Source organism: Bombyx mori, chromosome 9 (genome assembly GCF_030269925.1).
Source record: "Bombyx mori chromosome 9, ASM3026992v2".
Taxonomy (NCBI): Eukaryota; Metazoa; Arthropoda; class Insecta; order Lepidoptera; family Bombycidae; genus Bombyx; species Bombyx mori.
Genome location: NC_085115.1, coordinates 1,541,147 through 1,565,437, shown reverse-complemented (window position 1 = coordinate 1,565,437; position 24,291 = coordinate 1,541,147). Strand labels below are relative to the sequence as shown.

The 24,291-nt window shown below is 42.6% G+C and overlaps 1 protein-coding gene across 9 annotated transcripts in view; it reads left to right on the top strand.

The window, feature by feature from the left end:
- LOC101738783 (protein GDAP2 homolog) overlaps positions 1 to 24,291 on the top strand; it is a 111,729-nt gene that overhangs the window by 32,372 nt on the left and 55,066 nt on the right. For 6 of the 9 annotated variants that reach the window (XM_062670001.1, XM_062670000.1, XM_038013070.2 and 3 more), the window contains 5 exons: positions 11,064 to 11,226; positions 12,881 to 13,023; positions 13,415 to 13,547; positions 14,709 to 14,818; positions 15,723 to 15,962. In XM_062670001.1, coding sequence (XP_062525985.1) covers positions 11,081 to 11,226; positions 12,881 to 13,023; positions 13,415 to 13,547; positions 14,709 to 14,818; positions 15,723 to 15,962 — 772 coding nt within the window. In that variant the 5' untranslated portion in view covers positions 11,064 to 11,080. The remainder of the gene's footprint in view (positions 1 to 11,063; positions 11,227 to 12,880; positions 13,024 to 13,414; positions 13,548 to 14,708; positions 14,819 to 15,722; positions 15,963 to 24,291) is intronic. The other 3 variants (XM_062670002.1, XM_062670005.1, XM_062670004.1) reach the window with 1 other exon arrangement.

Genomic DNA, 24,291 nt, shown 5'->3' with positions numbered 1-24,291 from the left:
CCGATGTAAATGGAAGCATTTGATTCGAGCCCTACACCCCAGCAGAGGGTAGTAGGAAAGAAGGAATAACATCGTGTGATTAAAAATCAAACCCACATAATTATAATTTGCGTAATTACCAGGTAAGTACCACCACCTTGCCTATTTCTGCCGTGAAGCAGTAATGCGTTTCGGTTTGAAGGGTGGGGCAGCCGTTGTAACTATACTTGAGACCATAGGACTTATATCTCAAGGTGGGTGGCGCATTTACTTCGTAGATGTCTATGGGCTTCAGTAACCACTACTCCAGGTGGGCTGTGAACTCGTCCACCCATCTAAGCAATAAAAAATAAAAGAAGAGAATACAAAAAATATTTAGTGGTGGTAAGACGTCTTCTGAGACTGTATCTATACCCATATGGTGTCTGAGGAATTTTTATGAAGTTCTTTTCATTTATTTTCATCTAAGGCACCTCATATTATGCAGCCGGTTACGGAATAAACTACGCTTTCCAAAGCCGTCCATCAAACGACGTATTGTGGCCTTCACGATGGGTAGCAAGCAGCTTGCGTGTGCTTTTTGTGGGGCCGATATCCATAAACTTATCCACTTAGCGTGTCGTCAGATCGACTGCATTCGATGGTAATAAAAACGTATTACGAGCAAATAAGGTCATTTTTTATTTATTTATGGCCCTAGTAGGCAAGCGAGCGTACGGCCCACCCCATGGTGATTGGTTACCGTCGCCCGTGGACTTCAGCAATGCTAGGCGCAGAACCAAGCCGTTGCCTACCGAAATTCAAATAAAATGGATGGGATGGTATTCCAAATTACATAAGTACATATTCCTTAACGTGTTGTCACTTGTCACGAATTATACGATGCTAGGCGAGACATCCTTGATGAAGTAGACAGTTCGGTGCCGGTTTCATAAATATGTACGTCATGTGACATAGATTCACAATTATTCGTATATTTACATTAGAAACGTTCTCGTTCATATAAAATTAGCCTACGCTTGGAGTCCGAGAAAAAGTCGTTGAGTCGCCAACGTAAACTTTTTCCTTTGAGTAAATGATAATCCGAATATCCGAATCTTGGTGCGCCTGCTTAGTAACTTCGAATAAAAACCGGACGTAGGGCTGCACTGCATCGTAGCGTATTTTGTACTCGTAAATTATAATTTGCGTAATTACTGGTGGTAGGACCTCTTGTGAGTCCGCGCGGGTAGGTACCACCACCCCGCCTATTTCTGCCGTGAAGCAGTAATGCGTTTCGCTTTGAGAGGTGGGGCAGCCGCTGTAACTATACTGAGATCTTAGAACTTATATCTCAATTTACGTTGTAGACTTAACACCAGTAAGTACATATAGGTACATACATTACTTCGATTATATAGACCATGTGCAAGTATTTTTGGTAACATATTAAGACGTAACAGCAGACGATCAATTGTAATTATGAGCCCACGCGTGTATCGGAACTATTATGACATACATTGGCGTTCGCCCACGCTAATCAAAGATTAATCAAAACTCGTAAAAATGTTTAGATCAGTTTTATAATATTCTCAAGTAGTATGTATGTAGGCAGCGGCTTGGCTCTGCCCCTGGCATTGCTGACGTCCATGAGCGACGGTCACCACTCACCATCAGGTGGGCCGTATGCTCGTCTGCCTATAATGGAAAAAAAAAACGTACAAGCATATTAGGATGTATGTCAAATCAAATCAAAAAAAAAAAAATCAACATAAATGAAAGTACATACATACTTGTTGAACGTCAAAAAGAACCAGCGCCAATTCACAAAAACTAACCTCCGTCCTGAGAAGAACTGGCAAGAAACTCAGTGGGCATGTCTTTTTTTTTTTTAAATATTAGTTTTTTTTTTTAAATATTCATTATATTCGAAATATTCGTCATATTGCTGACAGCAGAGATGACTGCGACGATAAACGCACATGATAACGAGGCTATCTGTCCCCAATGGGATACGCTGTAAGATAGGAAAATGTAAGTAGCAAATGCAAATTAACTCTAAGTAACTTCAAGCTCTTTTCAATACACTGTACAGAGATATTCTATGCATTCGTTTTGAAAATGAAATGCCGTGAAATTTAGATTAATTTAATTATAAAACACTAGACTATCCCATTTTAAAAATAGCAGCAATTTGTATTATAATACTAGCTGACCCGGCAGACTTCGTAGTGCCTCAATTGATAAATAAAAGACCTAAACTTTTGTATAAAATAAACTTAAAACAAACAAAAGGAATCCGTCCAACGGGGGACACATCAAAGGAAAAACAAAATTGTTATTTTTATTTAATTCCGAGCATTTTTATATTTATCTACCTTTTAAAACTTCTCTGGACTTCCACAAATAATTCAAGACCAAAATTAGCCAAATCGGTTCCGCCGTTCTCCAGTTTTAGCGAGACTAACTTTAGCAATTCATTTCTATATATATAGATAGATAGATAGATAATATAAAGAGAATTGTAGTGAAATTGCAAAATTCTAATAATATACAACATTCTCAATCAAAATAACAATACAAAATCAACTTCACGTTTTTTATTTTTTTGTACCATAACCATTTTAGGAGCGGCACTTTTTTCCTGACTTGAAATTAGATGTTTTTCTCTGCGCGTGCAATGTGTATGATATTCATATTACATTATTTTTACTTCAACTTTGAACAAGAGACACTTTGCCAGCCCAAACCGCTGTCTATTCTCGCTAAATAAAGATATTTAAATTTTATAGTATTTATCAATTTTAGTTTCTAATTATCATGTGTCGTCGAATAATTTCAATTCCAAAATAGCCGTTGCGTTACTTGTAAAAACTACATGGGTAGGAAGTGGCTTGTCTACTTAGTGGCTTGCTATCCACATGGATATTACGAACGATATACGTTCCTACATCAGTAACATGAGTCGACTATTATCAAAGCCGGCAATCTGACTTTTGGACAATGATTGGTAAATCAGAAAAACGAATTATTGACTTTGTATTCCATTGGCAGTCACAAAACTCTTCGGAACGAAATCTTAGATAAATAACAGGTTAACTATTAACCTTTATTTAGTGAAGGTTTTGAACCGTATTCTTTGAAGGAGACGATTATATTCAAATCAATCTGTATTGACATATCAATAAAAATATTTTATCCAAATGCACATTATCCTTATCCTTATATTATCCTTTGATAATAGACGACTCACATATTTTTAGTGGCTACCGTAGCTCTTGAATTCTCCCACCTACCTTAAGACATCAGTTCAATCTGATCTTTTATTTCAAAACTTTCAAAGTTTTTATGCCGTTAATGTACAGATGAATTCACAGTCTAGTGTTAAGTGCAAGCCAGAATAAGCGAGTGAACCTCGCCAATCACCTATACACATGAACTCGAAGGAACACATAACTGATTCAGGAAAAAAACTATGCGGAATGGCACAAAATGCCAGACGAGTAATAGAAATTAACTCGTGCTACTGTTAGCAAATCCCACCCCTCCTGGCTGAGCCTTGCTCGCCCACCTGTCCTGGTAAAACTGGAAATACCTCCGGACAAACAGTGATCCCCAAAACATAAAAAAATACATATATTATTGTTATAATGTGACGCACCACAAACAAACTTGCGCTTTGTTCTGTTAAAATTCAATTTTAACATTTCATTTAACGAAAGATTGTATGAATACATTACGTTTATAATATAAAGATGTTTATGATTATTCATTCATTGTGATGTCGTCGCGCTATGAGTAATATTCTAGATAATTCCTTTTAAAAACCGACGGAAGCAGCCGGGTCTTACTTTCTCGGGTGGAAAGAAAAACGAATGCAGTTGCATGTCAACATAGGGAAGGACACCACGCAGTAAATAAAGCATAATATATTATGCATATATATTACATTATACATTATAATGTAGTCACTATTTCATAACCATTACGAGCATGGTTCGATTTCTAATAACCAATTAATTATCATTCACAACGCTAATTATTCATGCGTCATTAATAACGTTTCATTTTTTCCAATTGATCAAATGGAATTATTGTTTTCAGTTTATAGGTTGTTTTGAAATGAGTTTGGCCAGTCTGGTCGAACGAGCTCACGGCCCATCTGATGTTTAGCGGTTACCATAGCCAATAGACTACGAAAATGCCGCCACCAGCCTTGAGACGTTAGATCTAAGGCTCTTGAGCTATTTCTCCCTTAAAACCGGTATGCATAATGCTTTAAGCTAAAATAGTAAGGGCAGTGGTACCTACCCACCCTTGCGGCCTCACAATGCGCCCTACCACCAGTCAACCATGTCAGATTGTGAATACGACAAAGAAAATACATAAAACATAAATAGATAACTGAACTTCTGGTTTACTATTAAATAAAAGCTATCATTTCATATCTATTAAACCCTATGATAAAACTGTTTGGATAATTATATAGGCTGAACGACACGTTGATAACCTGACATAAAAAAGTCACCCGTTTTAAATTACATATTCAAGAAAGTAAATATAAGTAAAGAACAATGATCTTTTAGCAAGCCAATTGAGCAAATACTGGCGGTAGGACTTGTCGTGAGCTCGCACGGCTAGGTACCAGCACCCTGTCTATTTCAGCTGTGATTGAGGGGATACGGCAGTTGTTGATGTCCTTAGGCACTGGTGACTATTTAACACCTAGTAGACCGTAAAATGGTCCATCCGTCTTAGCAATAATAAGGAATCATCGTCTGGGGTACTGCAATAAATTTTAAAATATAGATTTGATTTTCAAACACTAATCTATACTAATATTATAAAGCTGTAGAGTTTGTTTGTTTGGTAGAACGCGCTAATCTCAGGGACTATTGATCCGAAAAATTAAAATAATTATAGCCCATTTATTGAGGAATGATGTAGACTATATAACATCACGCTAAGACTAATACGAGCGGAGCACTAATAAAGAATGTTTCAAAATCGGGGTTTTTTTCCCTTTTGAGAGCGTCTACTGTGTAGAAGAACGTAAGCGAAGTCGCGGGTAAAATTTTAGCGTTATTCCAAAGTTACTATTCCACGGGGACAAAGTTGCGGACTAAAGCTAGTATAAAGATAAAATTTCATCATTATGTTACGACACAACCCTAGACTTCCCTAGATACGGCTGCGAATCGATCCTAACCCCAACCCCAATTAACATCGGCAATATAATTATCACGTTCACAGCATTAATATTTTTTCTTTCTTTACCTTTTTACAGAGCTGAGGTTATTATAAAATTTAATCCGCTATGTTCAATTAATGCCTTTCCGCCAAATGTCAAGCAACAATCGGGATTATTTCTCAAGGTACAACAAAACCAAATCGTTACCTCCCGATATCGATTTGAAATTAGAGATAAGACAGTCCAATCTTTTCATAGATATATGTATTTTTGTCTATCAAATCTACAACCAATTAGAGCCTTATTAGAAATAGACCTATTTAGAGTATTCGATAATTTATAATAAAGTCGATGGACATTAAAGCAGCCGTCATAGTCCAAATAAAAAATTATTTGCAGCGGTAATTTACTAAGACGCTCGCTGTGAATGTGATCGCAATTTTTTTTATTGCCTTTTGAAAGCAGTCTAGAACATGGTCCATGTAATGGTAAGTGAACATCAGCAAGGCCAGATGCACAGCTGAATCGCCGCCTACTATTTAGGACTCTCCTTTTTTAAACCTCGTCTGAACTACTACACTCTTACTACTATGCCAGAAAACTTAAGACATCACTAACAACAAAGTCAAATTACGTTAAACAGTCGCATTGTCGTTTGGGCTTGCTTGGCCTGAAAACAAAAAATCAATTCGCTAAAATACTTATTCAATGTTAATAATTAGAGAAATGAATAGTTAATTGGCGCCAAAATTAAAGTGAATCCAGATAACGGATGCGATGATCTCTTGACCCAGTTGGGAGGGTCGTCGACCGCGTGACGTCACACCACCCTTCCCCTGACACAATCCCGCCCGTCACGTAACTCCTGGGGGTGTGTCCCTTCCCTTTCGGGGTCACATGCCAGCCACACTCCGAGGCGAATGGTCGTGCTTTACGAAAAAAATAACCGTGTTTTTTCCCCAGTTTTTGTGAGTTCGGGAATGACGATCGTCGGTGAGAAAAATTCTTTTCGTTTAGATCAAATTAATTTTTCATGTAATTTATTCTTGTATATAACTTTATTTGTGCTCATTTGGTATAGAACACACTTATTGCAATATTGTCATTTCATTTTTAAATTGTAACGATGCTTGTAACCGTGGCATTCTTTGAAAGTAAAATGTACAAAATTATTACATACGAATAAAATACGCAAACAAAATTTCAAAACAATAAAACATGTTTTCCTTTGTCGGTTATATAACATTACCATGAAATGACCTTCGGCATACCCTACTACACAAATTATTTACGCGCGGGTACTTTACATAAGTCAGACATTTTCATGTCTTTGCATGTTTTTTTTTCATTCTGTTCCTACATTTTCGTGGCACGACCTCATCAAATATCTATCATCGTAATGCGAAGGTACATAAGTTTCCGCGGTACATCGTTTTGTTTTTTGAATAATTCATTAACTACGTTCAGCATTCTAATTATAAAGGCCTTATTGTTTGTTTTTTTATTATTAGATTCATTCATATTCTTGTAAATGTAATTTTATTACTCGTAATAATTTAGTCTTCAGATATTCATGAGAGATTTTCGTTAACATAATATTATCGAGATTTGGCGCGCAACATACCTACATAATTTCACTATCATTTACCCAGAAACCATTTGTTTCACGAATTATTTTGCTGATGTTTTTTTTATAATAATAGCATAAATAAAGAAATAAAGCCTAAATTTAAAATAGTGGACTAATTATATTTTTAAAATCTTTGTTTATATAGTACAAATTATGTTTGTTTCATTCATTCTGTCGGTGCATTATTATTCATCGTTATTGACGAATTGAAAATGCAAATATCCATGCAGATAACAAAACACAGGCATTATTCATTCAAGCCATTGAATAAAGAGACAAAGACTGATTGTTCAGGTCTCAACGTTCAGTAAAAAATTACGTATTCCTCAATGGATTCGTCTTCCTTCTCTAAACGCACAGGCTAGAGAGAGACGGCTTCATTGCACTTGCTGACGTCACGGGATTCAGGAAACCGTGCCCCAGTTACCTCACTGTGTCAAACTCGATTGCTTTTCGATTTCACTACGTCAATAAATTGTCAGCCTTAACACCGAGCAATAAAGATCGATTCACTCTTCTCGCTGGCTTTTAAATTCCTACAAAACTTGTTTCCCTAGTTCTTACTATGGTGGGTAAGTAGGTCAATTGTGTTCATGAATGAACGAACTAAGGAACGATTTTGAATGCTCAATTAAAATAATGAATGGTTCGAAATTACGTTCGATTTTGGTATTTAATTATGGAAATTGGCCGGTTGTTACGTGCAAAATGGGTCAAAATCTGATACGGAATATAATTTACCCCTATTACTAATTGTAGAATCACTGTGGTGAACTCCTTTCTCCGTTTTTCGCTCTTTATCACACACACAGAAGAAAACACATATTAGTTCTACATCCATTTTAAAACATTTAAAAGCGCTGTCCAAAAGTCAAATAAATACCAAAAGCCCTGGATCATTTATACACTAGCATAGAAGAATGTCTTTGGAATGTTGTAACAACAAAAGGAAATTGTCATTATCGTTTTAAAGTATCGAGTAAAATTTAAGAATTGTCTCTATGATCGATTGAATAGAGAATAAAGTTCGAAATAGCTCGATTTATCGTGCCGTGGCCTTTGGTTTGGCAATGGTTTAAATATAGTGTACAACAGATAATACGGTCTGATCGTAACCACAAAGAATTATATATTTAGGCGGCAAGAATCATGGAACTTTAGTACAAATTATTATATATAGAATAAGAGTAAATCTGAACCATCATTCCCGCAAATCAGTCTCAGAGGCCCCGCCGAGCTGACAGGCGCTCGAGCCCTTTACACTCTTAACAATGATAATAACAATAATAACGAAAGATTAACTAAATCCTAATCCATACTTTATGTTCCTTACACTTTTCTTTTTTTTATTGCCCCTGTAGGCAGACGAGCATACGGCGCACCGGATGGTGAGTGGTTACCGTTGCCCATGGACTTCAGGAATGCCAGGGGCAGAGCCGAGCCGCTGCCTACCGCTTAACCACAAGCCTCGTTTTTTGGACTAAAACTTGAATCATTTTAAAAACAAATAATCTTTAAACAGTTTACGCAGGGTTTTAGAGTCCTAATCCGCGGTTCTGATTGTTCTAAACGACACTCTTCGTAAACAAAACCCCACAGACCACGTCCGCCCACCATCTGACATATTATTCATTCCCTGCAGTAAGGTTAGGTAAGGTTCCGAATGAAATACAATATTCAGTTGACAGGTACCGCTCTCATTTGTGTATCTCAGGTTTGCAGGGTTGCTAAGAGAACTCCAACGCGCCGTACTGTAAATAATTAATGTAGCTTAAATGTAGACGAACTCGTGCATTGTGTGATGACCTTGAATGTCAACCTTATTTATAAACAAACAAAGGTCAGAGTGAATAAATAAATGCTAAATTAAAATTGACAGCGAAGCTTGCGAGATTGAAAATTACTTGTTTTTTTTATTATCGAATTTATCGAGTATCGAAATAGCTACGAAAGAATTAATGAACGCCTCATCAGCAGTGGCAATATCAAAGTAAACAGGTAATTAATACATTAAAAACAATATTAATTGTGTGAAATATACATATAAAGTTGGACAGTTTCACTCATCTGGATGATTTGGATCAATCATTGGATTTTTTTTGTTCCTACCTATGCTGATAGCGTTAAGAGGCTAGATTAGCTTTACCAGACGAATAGGTGAGCTCACGGGGCTCAAACCTGTCGAAATTGCTAACACTGGCCCTAGCAAGAGCAGTGCTTCGCATGATCTACCACCGAATCGGAAACGAGCCCCACTGAGAAGATCCTGCGAGAAACTCAGTGGGCTGTGTCTGTGGTTTAGTTTAGTTGCCGAGCCCTTCGTCGCAGGTGACGGGTTCGACGATGACCGGATCATTGAATACTGAAACGCTATTATAAATCATTAGTATTGTTCATCGGATAATATGATTGGTAGTAGTGCATTGCGAAATACCCTGCCTGATGTTTCGAAACTTTTCACATTTTTATTATTGTCAATTCAACCGCACAGTTGCAAAACAATGGGACAGAATAACAACAAATCATTTATAAACTCTATTGCAAGTGAACAAATTACAATCATTCTAACAAATAATTTTTTACATAAACATATTTATTATTTCGTTTCTGCAAGAACCGTTTTCTTACATCATCTTTAAGATTTTAAACCTGGATAATTCATCAGTAACAAATTATTCAGTTATTGCGTTACTCTCTATAGACTGCCTCTAGATTAGCTCTTGCAAAATGTCTTTCCCATCCTCAACTGCTATCATATGCATGTTATGTTGGTGGCGGTAAGCTTCAGTGGTCGCGAATTCTCCAACCACGATCCTTTAATCAATATATATATATAGTACTAGCTGACCCAGCAGACTTCGTAGTGCCTCAATCGATAAATAAAAGACCTAAACTGTATAAAATAAACTTAAAACAAACAAAAGGAATCCGTCCGACGGGGGACACATCAAAGGGAAAACAAAATTGTTATTTTTATTTAATTCCGAGCTTTTTCATATTGATCTACCTTTTAAACCTTCTCTGAACTTCCACAAATAATTCAAGACCAAAATTAGCCAATTCGGTCCAGCCGTTCTCGAGTTTTAGCGAGACTAACGAACAGCAATTCATTTTTATATATATATATAGGTAGATTATACTCGTTTTTTTCCTACCTATTCGCTGGTAGCCTAAGGAGCTACTCCAGCTACGTACGGATGGACAGGTGAGCTCACGGGCTCAACCTAAAATAATTTGCTAACACTAGCCCTAGCAAGAGCAGTGCTTCACAGAATCTACCGCCGGATTGGAATCGCGACCCACTGAGAAGATCCGGCAAGAAACTTAGTGGGCTTGTGTCTATAGAGAGTTCACTTTTGCTTGTTACCTGTGTAACCTTCCTTTATTATTTGACAGGTTAATTTAACAAACATCGCGGTCAGAATTACGCCAAAATTAAAAGTACTATTTATTAAATCCAAAATTTTGAGTTTTTCATGGTTTCCATGGTCGCGGACGATCAAGAGGTTATTGATATTTGAATATTATGCGCTAAGGCCAACGTTAAGCTCTTACGATTGATGAACTTTATTCATCATTTTTATGTATAATTTATAAGATAAGACGCCGGGTGTGTTTGGATCAAGCGAAGTCACAATGCCGATGTTCGTGTTAGGCGGACAAGCAAGGTGTATTCGCGCTCGAGCAGCTGTTAGCAAAATCCCATCCCTCCTGGCTGAGTCTTTGCTCGCCCACCTTTTCTTTTCTTTTTTATTGCATAGATGGGTGGACGAGCTCACAGCCCACCTGGTGTTAAGTGGTTACTGGAGCCCATAGACATCTACAACGTAAATGCGCCACTCACCTTGAGATATAAGTTCTAAGGTCTCAAGTATAGTTACAATGGCTGCCCCACCCTTCAAACCGAAACGCATTACTGCTTCACGGCAGAAATAGACAGGGTGGTGTTACCTACCCGTGCGGACTCACAAGAGGTCCTACCACCAGTGATTACGCAAATTATATTATAATTTTTGCGGGCTTGATTTTTATTACACGATGTTATTCCTTCACCGTGGAAGTAAATAATGAAGATTTGTTGATTACGTATAATATTTCATTAGAAAAATTGGTACCCGCCTGGGATTCGAACATCGGTGCAACGCTCAACACGAATGCACCGGACGTCTTATCCTTTAGGCCACGACGACTTCAAAACTGGAAATCCAATTATATTTCTCCGTTTAATGATGCGTTTTTTTATTTATTTCATCCTCGTGTAAATTAATACTTTAATATTTCCAGATAGTTCGGTGTGCGGGATGCGCGCGCCGGGCGAGTGCTGGTCGGTGCCGCGCTGGTCGCAGACGGTGGCCCCTCCCCCCGCCGACTACTCCAACTGCACCCCGCTGCACGCCCAGCCCGTGTTCCTGCACGACGACGCGATCAACGACCGCCTCGCGATATGGTCAGTAAAGTCCGATGCACACCAGCTTAACCGCCCTTTTGTTTTTTCCTACCTAAGCTGATAGCCTTGTGAGGCTATATCAGCGTCGCCTTAACTAGTAGGTGAGCTCACGCGGCTCAAACCTGATGACGTTGCTAACACGAACCCTAGTAAGAGCCGTGTTTTTCAGAATCTACCATCGGATCGGAAACGCGTCCCACTGAGAAGATCCGGCGAGAAACGCAGTGGGCTGTGTCTGAGGGTTAAACCGCCCAAAATCTGAGTGAGGAACGCAGTTCTTTTTATCGCTTGGACAGAAACTCTTATAGACACAGCCCACTGAGTTTCTCCCCGGAACTTCTCAGTGCGTCGCGTTTCCGATCCGCTGGTAGATACTGCGAAGCACTGCTCTTGCTAGGGTCAGTGTTAGCAACACTCCAGTTTGAGCCCCGTGAGCTCACCTACACACGTTAGGGTGAAGCTGAAATAGCCTCTCAAGGCTATCAGCATAGGTAGGAAAAAAAAGACAAACTCTTCTATGTCTCTTGTTAATGTTATCCACTCCCGCGATACTCTCACTGCACAATGACCTAAAGCAGATCATTACCTAATGCCGTTTTAGTGCAATGACTAATCCTTGAGGTGTAGTATGTAAATATGGTCACGGCCACATCGAAAATAGCCTGCAAGAACTGGATGAGTAGGAGCCCAGTGCCACGTCAACGGGAGGAACCATTGTCCACTTGGCATCGAGTTGGGGCTTTTGATGATAATGCCTTTTATGACTGTCTGCTATAAACTAGTCTAAGTTGTACCATTAATCGCTTAAAGAGTGATCAACTAATAAATCAGCCCTGATATATCACACATATTCTTTTGAATGACCATTCTGCCACGCAACGCCGAGTCGAACTCGAAGAAGTTCACTGTAAGATAACGTCTATAAAGTGAGACAGATTTCAATTCCTACCAGATTTTCTATGCATTAAAGGGTGCTGCAACTTTTTCTTCATCAACAATTCAGTTTCGAGTTTGTAATTTTTTTTATTGTTTAGATTGGTGGACGAGCGCAAAGCCCACCTGGTGTTAAGTGGTTACTGGAGCCCATAGACATCTACAACGTAAATGCGCTACCCACTTTGAAATATAAGTTCTAAGATCTCAGTATAGTTTTTTTTTTTACGCCTTTCCCCGCCCATAGCCTCGGCAGGACCTTATTATTCCATGTAACACATTCATACCATTTCTCGCTTGTATGCTTCTCGCACTGACATGCCTCATACTATTTCTTTCTTTCATCCATCACCTTACTTTCTTAGCCGGGTGGGACTCCCGCTACTTTGACTATCTTTTATTTTTATCTCTTGGGGGAATAATTTAACTACGTATATGACTGTTTATTGTAACCGTGGTGTTAGTACATTAATTTTTTGTTTAACAGCTTTACAACATTGTCCTCTCAGTATAGTTACAACGGCTGTCCCACCCTTCAAATCGAAACGCATTACTGCTTCACGGCAGAAATAGGCAGGGTGGTGGTACCTACCCGCGCGGGCTCACAAGAGGTCCTACTACCAGTAATAATACTACCACCAGTAATATTAACTTTACCACCAGTAAAAATAAAAGTACCTTTATTGTGATGGTCTAAATATATGCCCTTTCTCGTTTCCAGGCAAGGCGACATAACAAGCTTGAGAGTGGACGCAATTACCAACACCACGGACGAGACGCTGACGGAGAGCAATGAAGTCAGCGACCGCATCATGCAAGTGGCTGGTCCGGATCTGAAAGAAGAGATCATACTCCGGGCACATGGTATGCAATTTTTTTTATATTTTTTTTATTTCTTAGATGTCTCGACGAGCTTACAGCCCACCTGGTGTTAAGTGGTTATTGGAGCCCATAGACATCTACGACGCGAATGCGCCACCCACCTTGAGATATAAGTTCTAAGGTCTCAAGTATAGTTACAACGGCTGCCCCGCCCTTCGAACCGAAACGCATTACTGCTGCACGGCAGAAATAGGCAGGGTGGTGGTATCTACCCGTGTGGACTCACAAGAGGTCCTACCACCACTAAAATTATATAATGCGTGCTGATGGAAGTGTCTAGATACGTTAAATTCTTGAAAGGAGATCCAGCAGTGGATGTCTATGAGCCGATATGAGCCAGTCACGTATCCTAACTGGAGATGTGTGTTTCCAGAGTGCCGCACCGGCGAGGTGGTGGTGACGCCGGGGTTCGGTCTGCAGTGCCGGCACGTCATCCACACGGTCTGCCCGAAGTACGTGTTGAAGTACCACACCGCGGCCGAGAGCTCGCTGCACAACTGCTACAAGTACGTGCGATGTTCAATACTCAATGAAACTCCAAACTGTTTCTGAGCCCGTACTGATGATACGCTTGGGATTTTTTTTTTTTAAATAATCCTAAATTTTCATTACATTATTTAGAATGACTTGTATTTAATGTGAAACACCGCCACGTGCCGTCAAATTAACCAACAATAGTTTGCTTTAGGTGGTATGTTCTCGAAACCCACTCGCTATGGTATTTAAAAAGAACGGTAGACAGTGGCTTGGCTCTGCCCCTGGCATTGGTGAAGTCCATGGACGATGGTAACCACTCACCATCAGGTGGATCATATGCTCGTTTGTCTACAAGGAATGTGGGAATCCTGTGACCCTTAGCGTAACAGTCAGGGTCACTGACTATTGCACCACCGAGTCAGTTAAGTCTGTTGTGTTACGGCTGACAAGACCCCCTCCCCATGCTGGAATGTATCGCTATTCGGCGACAGAAACACACAGGGCGGCATTGCCTATCCGCACGAGCTCGGTTGACGGCCGCAGTGTATGTGTTACGGTTAATGTACACTCTTGGGAAATATACACTTTTACCGGTAAATGTTCACATTTGCCAACAATTTAGGTATATGTGAACTGAATTTAATGTATAAGTACATTTTTCGGCAAATGTGTACTCTTGCCTTCACGTTTTAGTAAATGTATACTCTTACCTTCATGTAATAAGAAAAATTGAAATAAAAATAAATTAATAATGTTGTTGCAGTAATAAAATATATATTTAAATAAACAAAATAAAAGGCTTTAATAACGAAAATTATTTTAATTAAAAAATGTAAATGACAAACAAAACATACTTTTCTTTGCATATTATATAATATTTCGTAGGTTAGGTTAGGTGAGGTTGTAGTGGTGCGCATGCGCACCACATTACTAGCACTTGCTATTTCGTATTTTGTATGCTATGCTCACATTTAAGAAAATGACATGTTTGTAAATTCAATGTACATTTCCCTTCTTTGAAATTATAAATGTTAGTTGAACGCACATTACCCAAACGAGGGGGCTAATGTGCACATTTACCGGAAAATGCGTACATTTGCCGCAATATCTACTTTTACCGTAACATAATTATGTCTTATATGTATAAATGGTGTGTTGTTGTATGTACATTTGCGTCGTCCGTTGTCCAGGAACGTGCTGCACGCGGCGGGCTCGCTGGGCGCGCGCTCGCTGGCGCTGTGCGTGCTCAACACGCAGCGCCGCAACTTCCCGCCGGACGTCGCCGCGCACGTCGCGCTACGTACGTACTACCACTGCACTACGCTTATAGTTCCCTCCTGATTCCGTGGAAGTTCATCGATATTTTTCTTTTTTTAAGGGATTTTATGACCTGGTAACTAAGATCAATTGTTTAATATCTGTGAAAGTGCACAAATGTAGGAAAATGAAACAAAGTCGCTGGACGTAACTTCTCGAGATCCTTCAAAAAGTCCAATGAAAAAATCTCAGAAAATGACCATCATTTTACTGAGATTATATTTCATCCCACATCATCTGATATCATTTAATTTCATCCCAGTTGATTAATGTCTCAAATTAATCATATTCATTTCATTTCACTCCATATTATCATTATTCATAAAAACAAAAAATAAAAATTCTAATAAGACATGACTTAAAGGTCTTAGTTACCAGGTCATAAAATCCATTTAAAAAAAAAACGGTTGTCTGTAATACTCTACTCTTACTCTATGTGCTAAAGTCGGTTTACTGACGATAGTTGAACGTGACAACGTCATAAGAAAATACTGATGGAATGGTTTTATTTTTCAAAAGAAAATTTTAATTTTATTTGTTTGATAGATATTTTGTATGGACAATTGACACCACATTTACTTTTCACTGAACTTCATACTTGACGAAAACATGTAAATGTATTATTGTATAGCAGCTGTCCACGCGGATGCATCGCTCACTCAAGTAGGAGAGAGACAAATGTCGAACGCGGAGGCCGATTGTGCCTCTTTGTCGCTCGTTGCGCGCTCTCGCTTGCACTTCAAGCCTTAAATGGAACGCCTCAATGAGTTATGTTTTTTCGTGCGTGCAGCCGGCTCCATCGAATTTTAAGACGTTGTCACGTCAAAAAAAAAGATGAACGCAGCGGTTCGAGCGGGGCGCCGCTCATTTGAAGAATCTATCGGCAGGCACGATCCGGCGCTACCTGGAGGGCAACGCACAGCCGCAGCTGGTGGTGGTGGCGGCGGGCGCGGTGGACGCGTCGCTGCTGGGCGCGGTGGCGCCGCTGTACTTCCCGCGGTCGGCGCGCGAGCAGGACGCGGCGCGCTGGCGGCTGCGGGAGGCGGGCGGCCGCGCCGGCGAGCCGCTGCACCACGACCGCCGGATACGCATCATCCACAACCCGCACGAGCACCCGCACCGCGACGGTACGTACGCACCGCCCGCAACACCACACAACACCACACTTGCACCTTTTTTTATTTTATTGCTTAGATGTGTGGACGAGCTCACAGCCCACCTGGTTTTAAGTGGTTACTGGAGCCCATACACATCTACTACGTAAATGCGCCACCCACCTTGAGATATAAGTTGTAAAGTTATTTTACCACATTAAGTATTCGAAGAACGGATGGCCGTTGGGGCCGGAAAGTTCTTGAGTGGCGACCACGTACCGGAAGACGTAGCGTGAGTAGACCTCCCACAAGATGGACCGACAACGATTGTTTGTCAGACAGGACTTTATTTTTATCGATACAAATTAGGTCTTCCTCCGGGCTCAGTATTCAGTCAGTCCGGAATTCTCCGGAAAGGAGATATGTTTTCACTATTGAATTTCGCACATACCCGATCCTGCGGACTGAATGGCACACAGACTATGTCGCTCTAAACACGTCATTTCGGATCCTCCCGATCCATTAACGGTGATTTTATGTACCCCAAGCACCAGTCACCGTCCTCGTCAAATCCGTCGGTTGCGACGAAGGGTTCGACGAGTAAATTAACCCACAGACACAGCCCACTGAGTTTCTCGCCGGATCTTCTCAGTGGATCGCGTTTCCGATCCGATGGTAGATTCTGCAAAGCACTGCTCTTGTTAGGGTCAGTGCTAGCAACACTCCGGTTTGAGCCCCGTGAGCTCACCTACTCGCTCGGGGAATCTAGTATTGACATTGAATAGAATAGGTAGGAACAAAAGAAATTTAACTCCGCCGCTCAGCCGTAATTACTGGTGGTAGGACCTCTTGTGAATCCGCGCGGGTAGGTACCACCACCACCCTGCCTATTTCTGCCTTGAAGCATCAATGCCTTTCGGTTTGAAGGGTGAGGCAGCCGTCGTAACTATACCGAGACCTCAAGGTAGGTGGCGGCATTTACGTTGCAGTTGTCTATGGGCACGTCGTGAGCTCATCCATCCTCCTAAGCAATAAAAAAAAAACTTGCATATTATTTTGTTCACTCGTTATCATTGAGCCTAATCGCAACATGACATGGTCAACGGTTACAGAAATCGATTGCCATTAAAATATTCAAAAGGTTATTGGAGGTAAAACAATAACAAGACATTTCTGTGACTATTATGACGTTATTAAACTCGTAAACGTACCACATTGTAATTTCACTTCTAATTAGTATGTACTAGTGGTAACGCAGTAGTCGAAATTCGACTATAATTAATTGAAATTATAAGTTTGTACACTATTATGATTCTATTTTCTATAATCATAAATTTCGCCAAGTCGTATATATATAGTATGCATGCGTGTGTGCGTCAAATACATGGTATGTAGTGTGTGTAACGTTTTCTTTATTGATTTAATGTATCTTTTATGCATTATTTAAAAAAATATATTAGCATTGTGTACTTCTTCTCTATATTCTCTATAAGTGTGCAAAATTTCATACTCCTCCGTCCGCGCAATTTTCGTAAAAAGGGATACAAAGTTTTTGCTTCACGTATTATTAGTATGTATTAAATTTAATAACCTAAAATTGATAATAGTTACAAGAGGTTAAGCGAGACATTCACTAGCGCCATCTACAAAAATGAAATTTAACGTTTTCATAATCGATTTGAATAGTTACGATTAACACCGCTAGATCGCTCCGCAGTGTCATAAAATCAGGTTATGTTATGTTAAAATCGTGAGACCAATCAAATTCTGATTGATTTCTACTAAAATAACAAATAAAATCATGATTCACACTACCGATACGGATACTACTCATATGATTGAAGATTATTTTCAACAGTATCACAGATTGAACAACCAAACTTGTTTACGATTCCTGATTGCAATTTTTTTTAATTGAACTTAGAATATTGCGTAATTATAAACGATATATTTAATGTTAAATTGAGTACATTAATCATTAAAATCAATTAACATGGGCCTGATCAAGTTAGAGGTATTACTTAATGAACTGGTGCTCACCTAAAATACTATTAGTATTCAAGGGAATTAGATTAGGTCCATATTTTCTTTTTCTTTTTTTTTTTTTTTGGTCAGGAGGAAATCGCCGGACTTCCGCCCTCCACTGGGGACGGCGGGCGGAGCATGTCGGAGTCGAACCGACTAAAACCTCCTGTCGCTCAACAACCAACGTCCAAACCTCACATGAGACAGAACTCATGAAAAGGCAAAGGGGGGAAAGTGAAGTGTTTAGTGCGGAGCACATCTCTCCCATCACCCTCCCCCTCGGGACGCCGGACTGGCGGTCGTCGGCGCCACGACCACCAGCCCTCTCGGTCGGCAGGCTATCCGGAGCCCGCCTAGATGGCGCCGGTTAGAGTGAGCTATCCTACGGAATACCCCGCTGGGTCAGAACCAGCGTGGGTCGAGGATAGCCGGCCTTCCATCACCCGGATGCTCTTGCGTAAAACGCGTGCAGAGCAGCTTGCACGATGTCTTCTTAGGTCCCCCTCGCCGGTCCCCAGACCGACATATGAGGGGGACCCGAAACACTTACAGGGCCAGGGCTTGGGCGAGGTCCGCCTCCCTGGCCTCCGCTCGACGGCGGCGGGCTTGCGCGTCTCTCACGCGCCCCGCCGCCTCCTTCTGCGAGATGGTGCACTCGCAGAAGTCGAGCATCGCCTTCCACGACTCGTCGTCGCCGAGCATCGATGCCACAACACTCGGCAACGACAAGTCGGTTCCTATTTTTGCGACGAGGACACGGCGCCACCCCTCCCATGCGGGGCAGGCGACGAGCGTATGCTCTGCCGTGTCCAAGTCGCAATCACAATGGTGGCACTCTGCCGTCGGCTCGGCTCTGATCCGGTGCAGGAACTCACCGAAGCAACCATGCCCAGTGAGAACCTGCGTGAGCCGGAAAGTGAGGCGTCCTCTGTCACGATTCACCCAATCCACAAGGACTGGGCGAATCGCCTCGACGGTCCTACGACCAACCGAAGGATCGGCCAGCCGCCTGGACCATGATTCCAGCTCGGACCGCCGAGATTGGGCCCTCCGCGCTCTGACCACACTGGGGCTGGGACGCGCCACGCCCCGGGCACGAAGGTCAGCCCGCCACTGATAGTCAGCGGTGAGCGCCTCCGCTTCCAGAACCCAAGGCGGCGTCCCAGCCAGTACACACGCCGCCTCGAAGGAGATGGTGCGATAACCACGAATGACCCTGACCGCGATGGTGCGTTGCGGCTTTTGCAGCAGCCTCGCCACCCCCACGGCCAGGGACTGGCCCCACACGGGCGCCCCGTATAGGGCCATTGATCGCACCACTCCTGTATAGAGACGGCGCGTCACCTGGTCAGGCCCCCGGATGTTGGGCAGAAGCCGACTTAACGCGCCGGCCACCCCCAACAAACGAGGGACCAGGTTCTGAAAGTGAGCACGGAAGGTCCAACGACTGTCCAGAATGAGGCCGAGATACTTCAGCTGCACCCCGACCCCGATACGGACGCCTCCAACCACGATATGGGCATCGACAGGTGGCACTCTCCGGGGCCTGTGAAACCACATGGCCTCGGATTTACTGAGCGCCACGTCGAGGCCCAATCTCCTGATTTTGCCGACGACATGCGCCACCCCAGCGGTGGCAAGACGGGCAGACTCAGCAAAACTCCCTCCCCGGGCCACGACCAACGTGTCGTCTGCGTAACAGATTACGCTCAGGCCCGGGAGGAGGGCACCCCTCAGCACCCAGTCATACCCGATATTCCACAAAAGAGGGCCGAGCACCGACCCCTGTGGAACACCGCGCACGACCGGGAACCGGTGCACGATCCCACCGTGTCCGGTACATGTGACCGATCTGTCTTCCAAGTAGGAACCCACCAGCCGGCGAATGTAGGGGGGCACTCCGTGTCTTTCTAGCGCCGCCCCTATCACGGACCAGGGCAGGGTGTTAAATGCATTGGCGATATCGAGTGACACCGCCAAAGCCACCCCGCCCCTGGAGATGGCCTCCTCCGAGAGGGCCCGCACGCGAAGGATCGCGTCCACCGTTGAGCGGCCCTCTCGGAAGCCATACTGTTCCGCCGAAGGTCCATATTTTCTAACATGCTTTTTGGTATTTTAATTAAATACCTTCAAAACAAATGCATTTTATGTATTGAATTTTCTCTTAGTTCCGATATCCCTTACAATTATTATCTATAAGTGGCTCTAACAGATAATAATTGCTCTAATTTAGAGCGATAATTTCGAATACGGTACATAATAAAAATTATCGAAAAATATTGTTTTGACTAATTTTGCTTTACTCTGAATGTAACGATAAAATCAGATGACGCACACATGACGTCACCTGATTTATGCGCTCTCGGAGGAAATAAGGTACATTTGGACAACTTAATATAAGTATTTTGGTAGGGTGTTTTATTGCAATAATATTTATTGTCTTTGGGTTTCACGTCTCGTAAACATAATTAAAACTACTTTTACGGTTTTTATTTTTATTACATAAATTCTGACGCTACGAACCCTTTACAGTTTTTAAAAGTGCTTATGAAGAAAATGAAAAAAAAATTAAAATCTTAGATTTTTAAACATTTTGTTTAGAAACTCATTATATAGTTTGCAAACCCGAGACTTAATTCTTTGATTTGAATGCAGAGTTGTGCTAAGCTTTATAACGGTAATAAATACAGCCCTTCTTATTTTGGCCGTTGGCTTCTTTACTGTAACAAGTTTTTTATTTCTTAATAAATTTATTGTCTAAGTTACGTGGCGTTCAATGTTAAACTTAGGTTTCATTGTCGCTTAATACCGAACTAACTTAGAAAAGAAAATATTATCCGTTTTGAAGACACAGGTTTGCGCGTTCACTGCGAAGAAGGACCCTTTTGTCATGGCGCCGCAATTCCAAGGAGTATCCCTGCAACCTTCCGCGAGTATCGGGATACTTGGGGTCGACATTTCGAGCGATGTCCAGTTTCGGAGTCATTTGGAAGGCAAAGCCAAGCTGGTGTCCAAAAGGCTGGGAGTCCTCAACAGAGCGAAGCGGTACTTCACGCCTGGACAAAGGCTTTTGCTTTATAAAGCACAAGTCCGGCCTCGCGTGGAGTACTGCTCCCATCCCATTTCGGATCGTTTGGAACCTCTGAGTCTGCGGAGGGACTTCGGTTCCCTCTGTATTCTGTACCGTATGATACCGACATCTCATTTTTACCATCGCACCGCCCGCCACCGGAGTAGAGTTCATCCATACTACCTGGAGCCACTACGTTCAACCACAGTGCGTTTCCAGAGATCTTTTTTGCCACGTACCATCCGGCTATGGAATGAGCTCCCCTCCACAGTGTTTCCCGAGCGCTATGACGTGTCCTTCTTGAAACGAGGCTTGCGGAGAGTATTAAACGGTACCCAGCGACTTGGCTCTGCCCCTGGCATTGCTGACGTCCATGAGCGACGGTAACCACTCACCACCAGGTGGGCCGTATGCTTCGTCTGCCTATACGGCAATAAAAAAAAATTAAAAAAAACCGTAATATTTTTTTCAATGTTACGGGCGTTTTGAATCCGGACGATTTTCGGTTCGCTTTTTGCTAAATACAAAGTTAGTTCCATTGCCCAACTTGATATATTCACAGTTGATTTATCAACTATACTGCAGAAGCGCATCACCTTCCAATTCAGAACGCACGACGATTCACAGTTGAAATAAGTAGAACAAGAAAAAATCACAAAAATTAATTACGCACACTTAGAACTAATTACCACAGAACGGGGACGCTAACGCTGTTATCACGACCATCCCATTCCGAATTATCTTCAGATAAAACCGAATATAAATGTCGTTATCGGATATTGACGCATCAGTTGTATCGATCGACTTCGTAGTGTCGTGTCTGTGTTCTGTTCACTCGCTACGCAATGGATGTTGTGCCAGTTAAAGTTGACATCGAGCTGAAGGAAAAGCCTAAAGGTACGCTGACGATAATCTTTAAGTAACATTCGTGTAAAAGTCTTCAAAACACTCAAACATCCACCTCAATGAATACTGATGATTGACGCAGCCATGGTCATCGAACACAAAGGCTGTGACGTACCTACCCAACAAAATAAATGAATTTATGTGATTAAATTAAAATGAAGATATGAATTTATTAATTAAAGCGACCGTTGTGATTTTTTTATTTTTTATTTGATTGAAATCGAGAAATTAGATTAGCACAATTGTTTTTTTTCTTTCGAATGCAAATAAATTCACGTTACGTAAATATTGAAAACACAATATCGAAATAGCATTTTCAGTCTTATTATGTGTATACTATAGGGACATATTAACACTACTCTAGAGAAATGAATACAGGGTGTGGTAAGATGTGGTGTGTGTAATAAAATAATATTATCGCTGCTCCTATGTTGAAGTATCAACATTCTCCTAAAAACCTGTAATTGCATTGATATGGCTTTAGTAGGGGTCCAAACTTCCATTTTAAGTAAAATAATTGTGAGTGATAATTAATTGAATGCAATCGGAGTCAGTTATACGTTGCAAAGGACACTTTTTTCATTGATTAGATGGGTAGACGAGCTCACAGGCCACCTGGTGTTAACTGGTTACCGGGGCTCAAAGACATCTACAATATAACTCTTTTTTTCTTCTTTTTTTCGGACCGGGGGCCGAACCTACTACGAGGTCCCCGCGCCTAGGGGGCGCGCGGGGTATGTGAGACTCAACAATCTGCAGGTGTTGAGAGCAGACCGCGGGGCCAAGGAGTTTTAGGGCCCACCCACTAAACGACCCCTGCACTCTTACACCCGACGTCCGATCTCCGTTCGGGGTCAAAACCTGGTCAGAGTAGGGGGGTTCCCGCGGTCAACCATACAACCAGACACGCGGCGCCACCCCGAGGACGCTCGACGGATGGGTCGTCGAGGCGATAGTTGACGACCAACGACGTCGGTCTCCGCGGTACGGCGGCCCTACCAGGCCGCCCGGGCGATGCCGCTGGTGTTCCGGGATACCCCGCTGGGCCAGAACCAACCCACCGGGTCGGAACGCGATACACCGCCGACCGGGTTGCTCTTCCACAGTATGTTCGGCGACGACAGCAACGACGAAAACGCGGCCCGCATCTCAGTCCGCAGCCGCCGACGCCTCGTCCCGTCCTCCTGGTGCCAGCGCGCTAGAGTGACGGTAGCGTGCGGCGTAGCCTCAACCCCCTTAGGTCGCCCCCTGACCATCACCGGGAGGAGACTGCCTCCTCATAGGGGCCGGAGCTGGACAAACGCCCTCCTCCGACGCCTGGCTCGGCGGCGACGGCACGGCGCCGAGAGGGAAGAAGAGCTCTCCCTCTCCCGTTCCGCCGCCTCCTTCCGAGCGTCGTAGCCACGACGGTCGGAAGCGACAAGTCTGGTCCTATTTTTGCAACGAGGACGCGGCGCTGCTCCGCAAAAACGGGGCAGTACGCGAGCGTGTGCTCCGCTGTGTCCTCGTTGCAGCCACTGCAGTGGTGGCACTTCGGCGTCGGCTCCCTCCGGGCGACGAGGTGCAGGTAGCGACCGAAACAGCCGTGTCCCGTGAGCACCTGCGTCGCTCGGAAAGTGAGACGTCCTCGGTCGCGATTCACCCAGTCCGAGAGGACCGGGCGGATCGCCTCGACGGTCCGTCGCCCGTAGGCGGAGTCCGCCAGGCGACGAGACCACGCCTCGAGCACGGCACGTCGAACTTCCGCCGCGCCGGGACGCGGCTCTCCCCTGGAGCGGAGATCGCATCGCCACGCGTAATTCGCAGCGAGCGCCTCCGCTTCCAGGTCCCAGGGAGGCGTCCCAGATCTACAATATAACTCACCTTAAGACAAGAGTTATAAGGTCTCGGTATAATTACAACGGCTGCCCCACCCTTCAAACCTAAACGCATTTCTGCTTCACGGCAGAAATAGGCAGGGTCGTGGTCCCTACCCTTGTGGACTCACAAGACGTTTTACCACCACGCAAATTATAATTTTTCGGGTTTGATTTTTATTACACGATGTCATTCCTTCACCGTGGATTGTGGAAGTCAATCGTGAACATTTGATAAGTAAGTTTAAGTTAATGTACTTCATTAGAAAAATTGGTAATTGCCTGCGGAATTCAAACACCGTTGCATCGCTAGATACGAATGCACCGGGCGTCTTATCTTTTAGGCCACGGCGACTTCAACTAGTCATATTTCGGATGAACTCAACTGAGACTTGACAACTTAAATATTCATAGGCGCACTCTCTCTATGTCCAATAATTAGAATGCCACAAATAAAACATTAAAATCATGACAAAACCCGACAGGTACCGCCCCCCGCATTAAA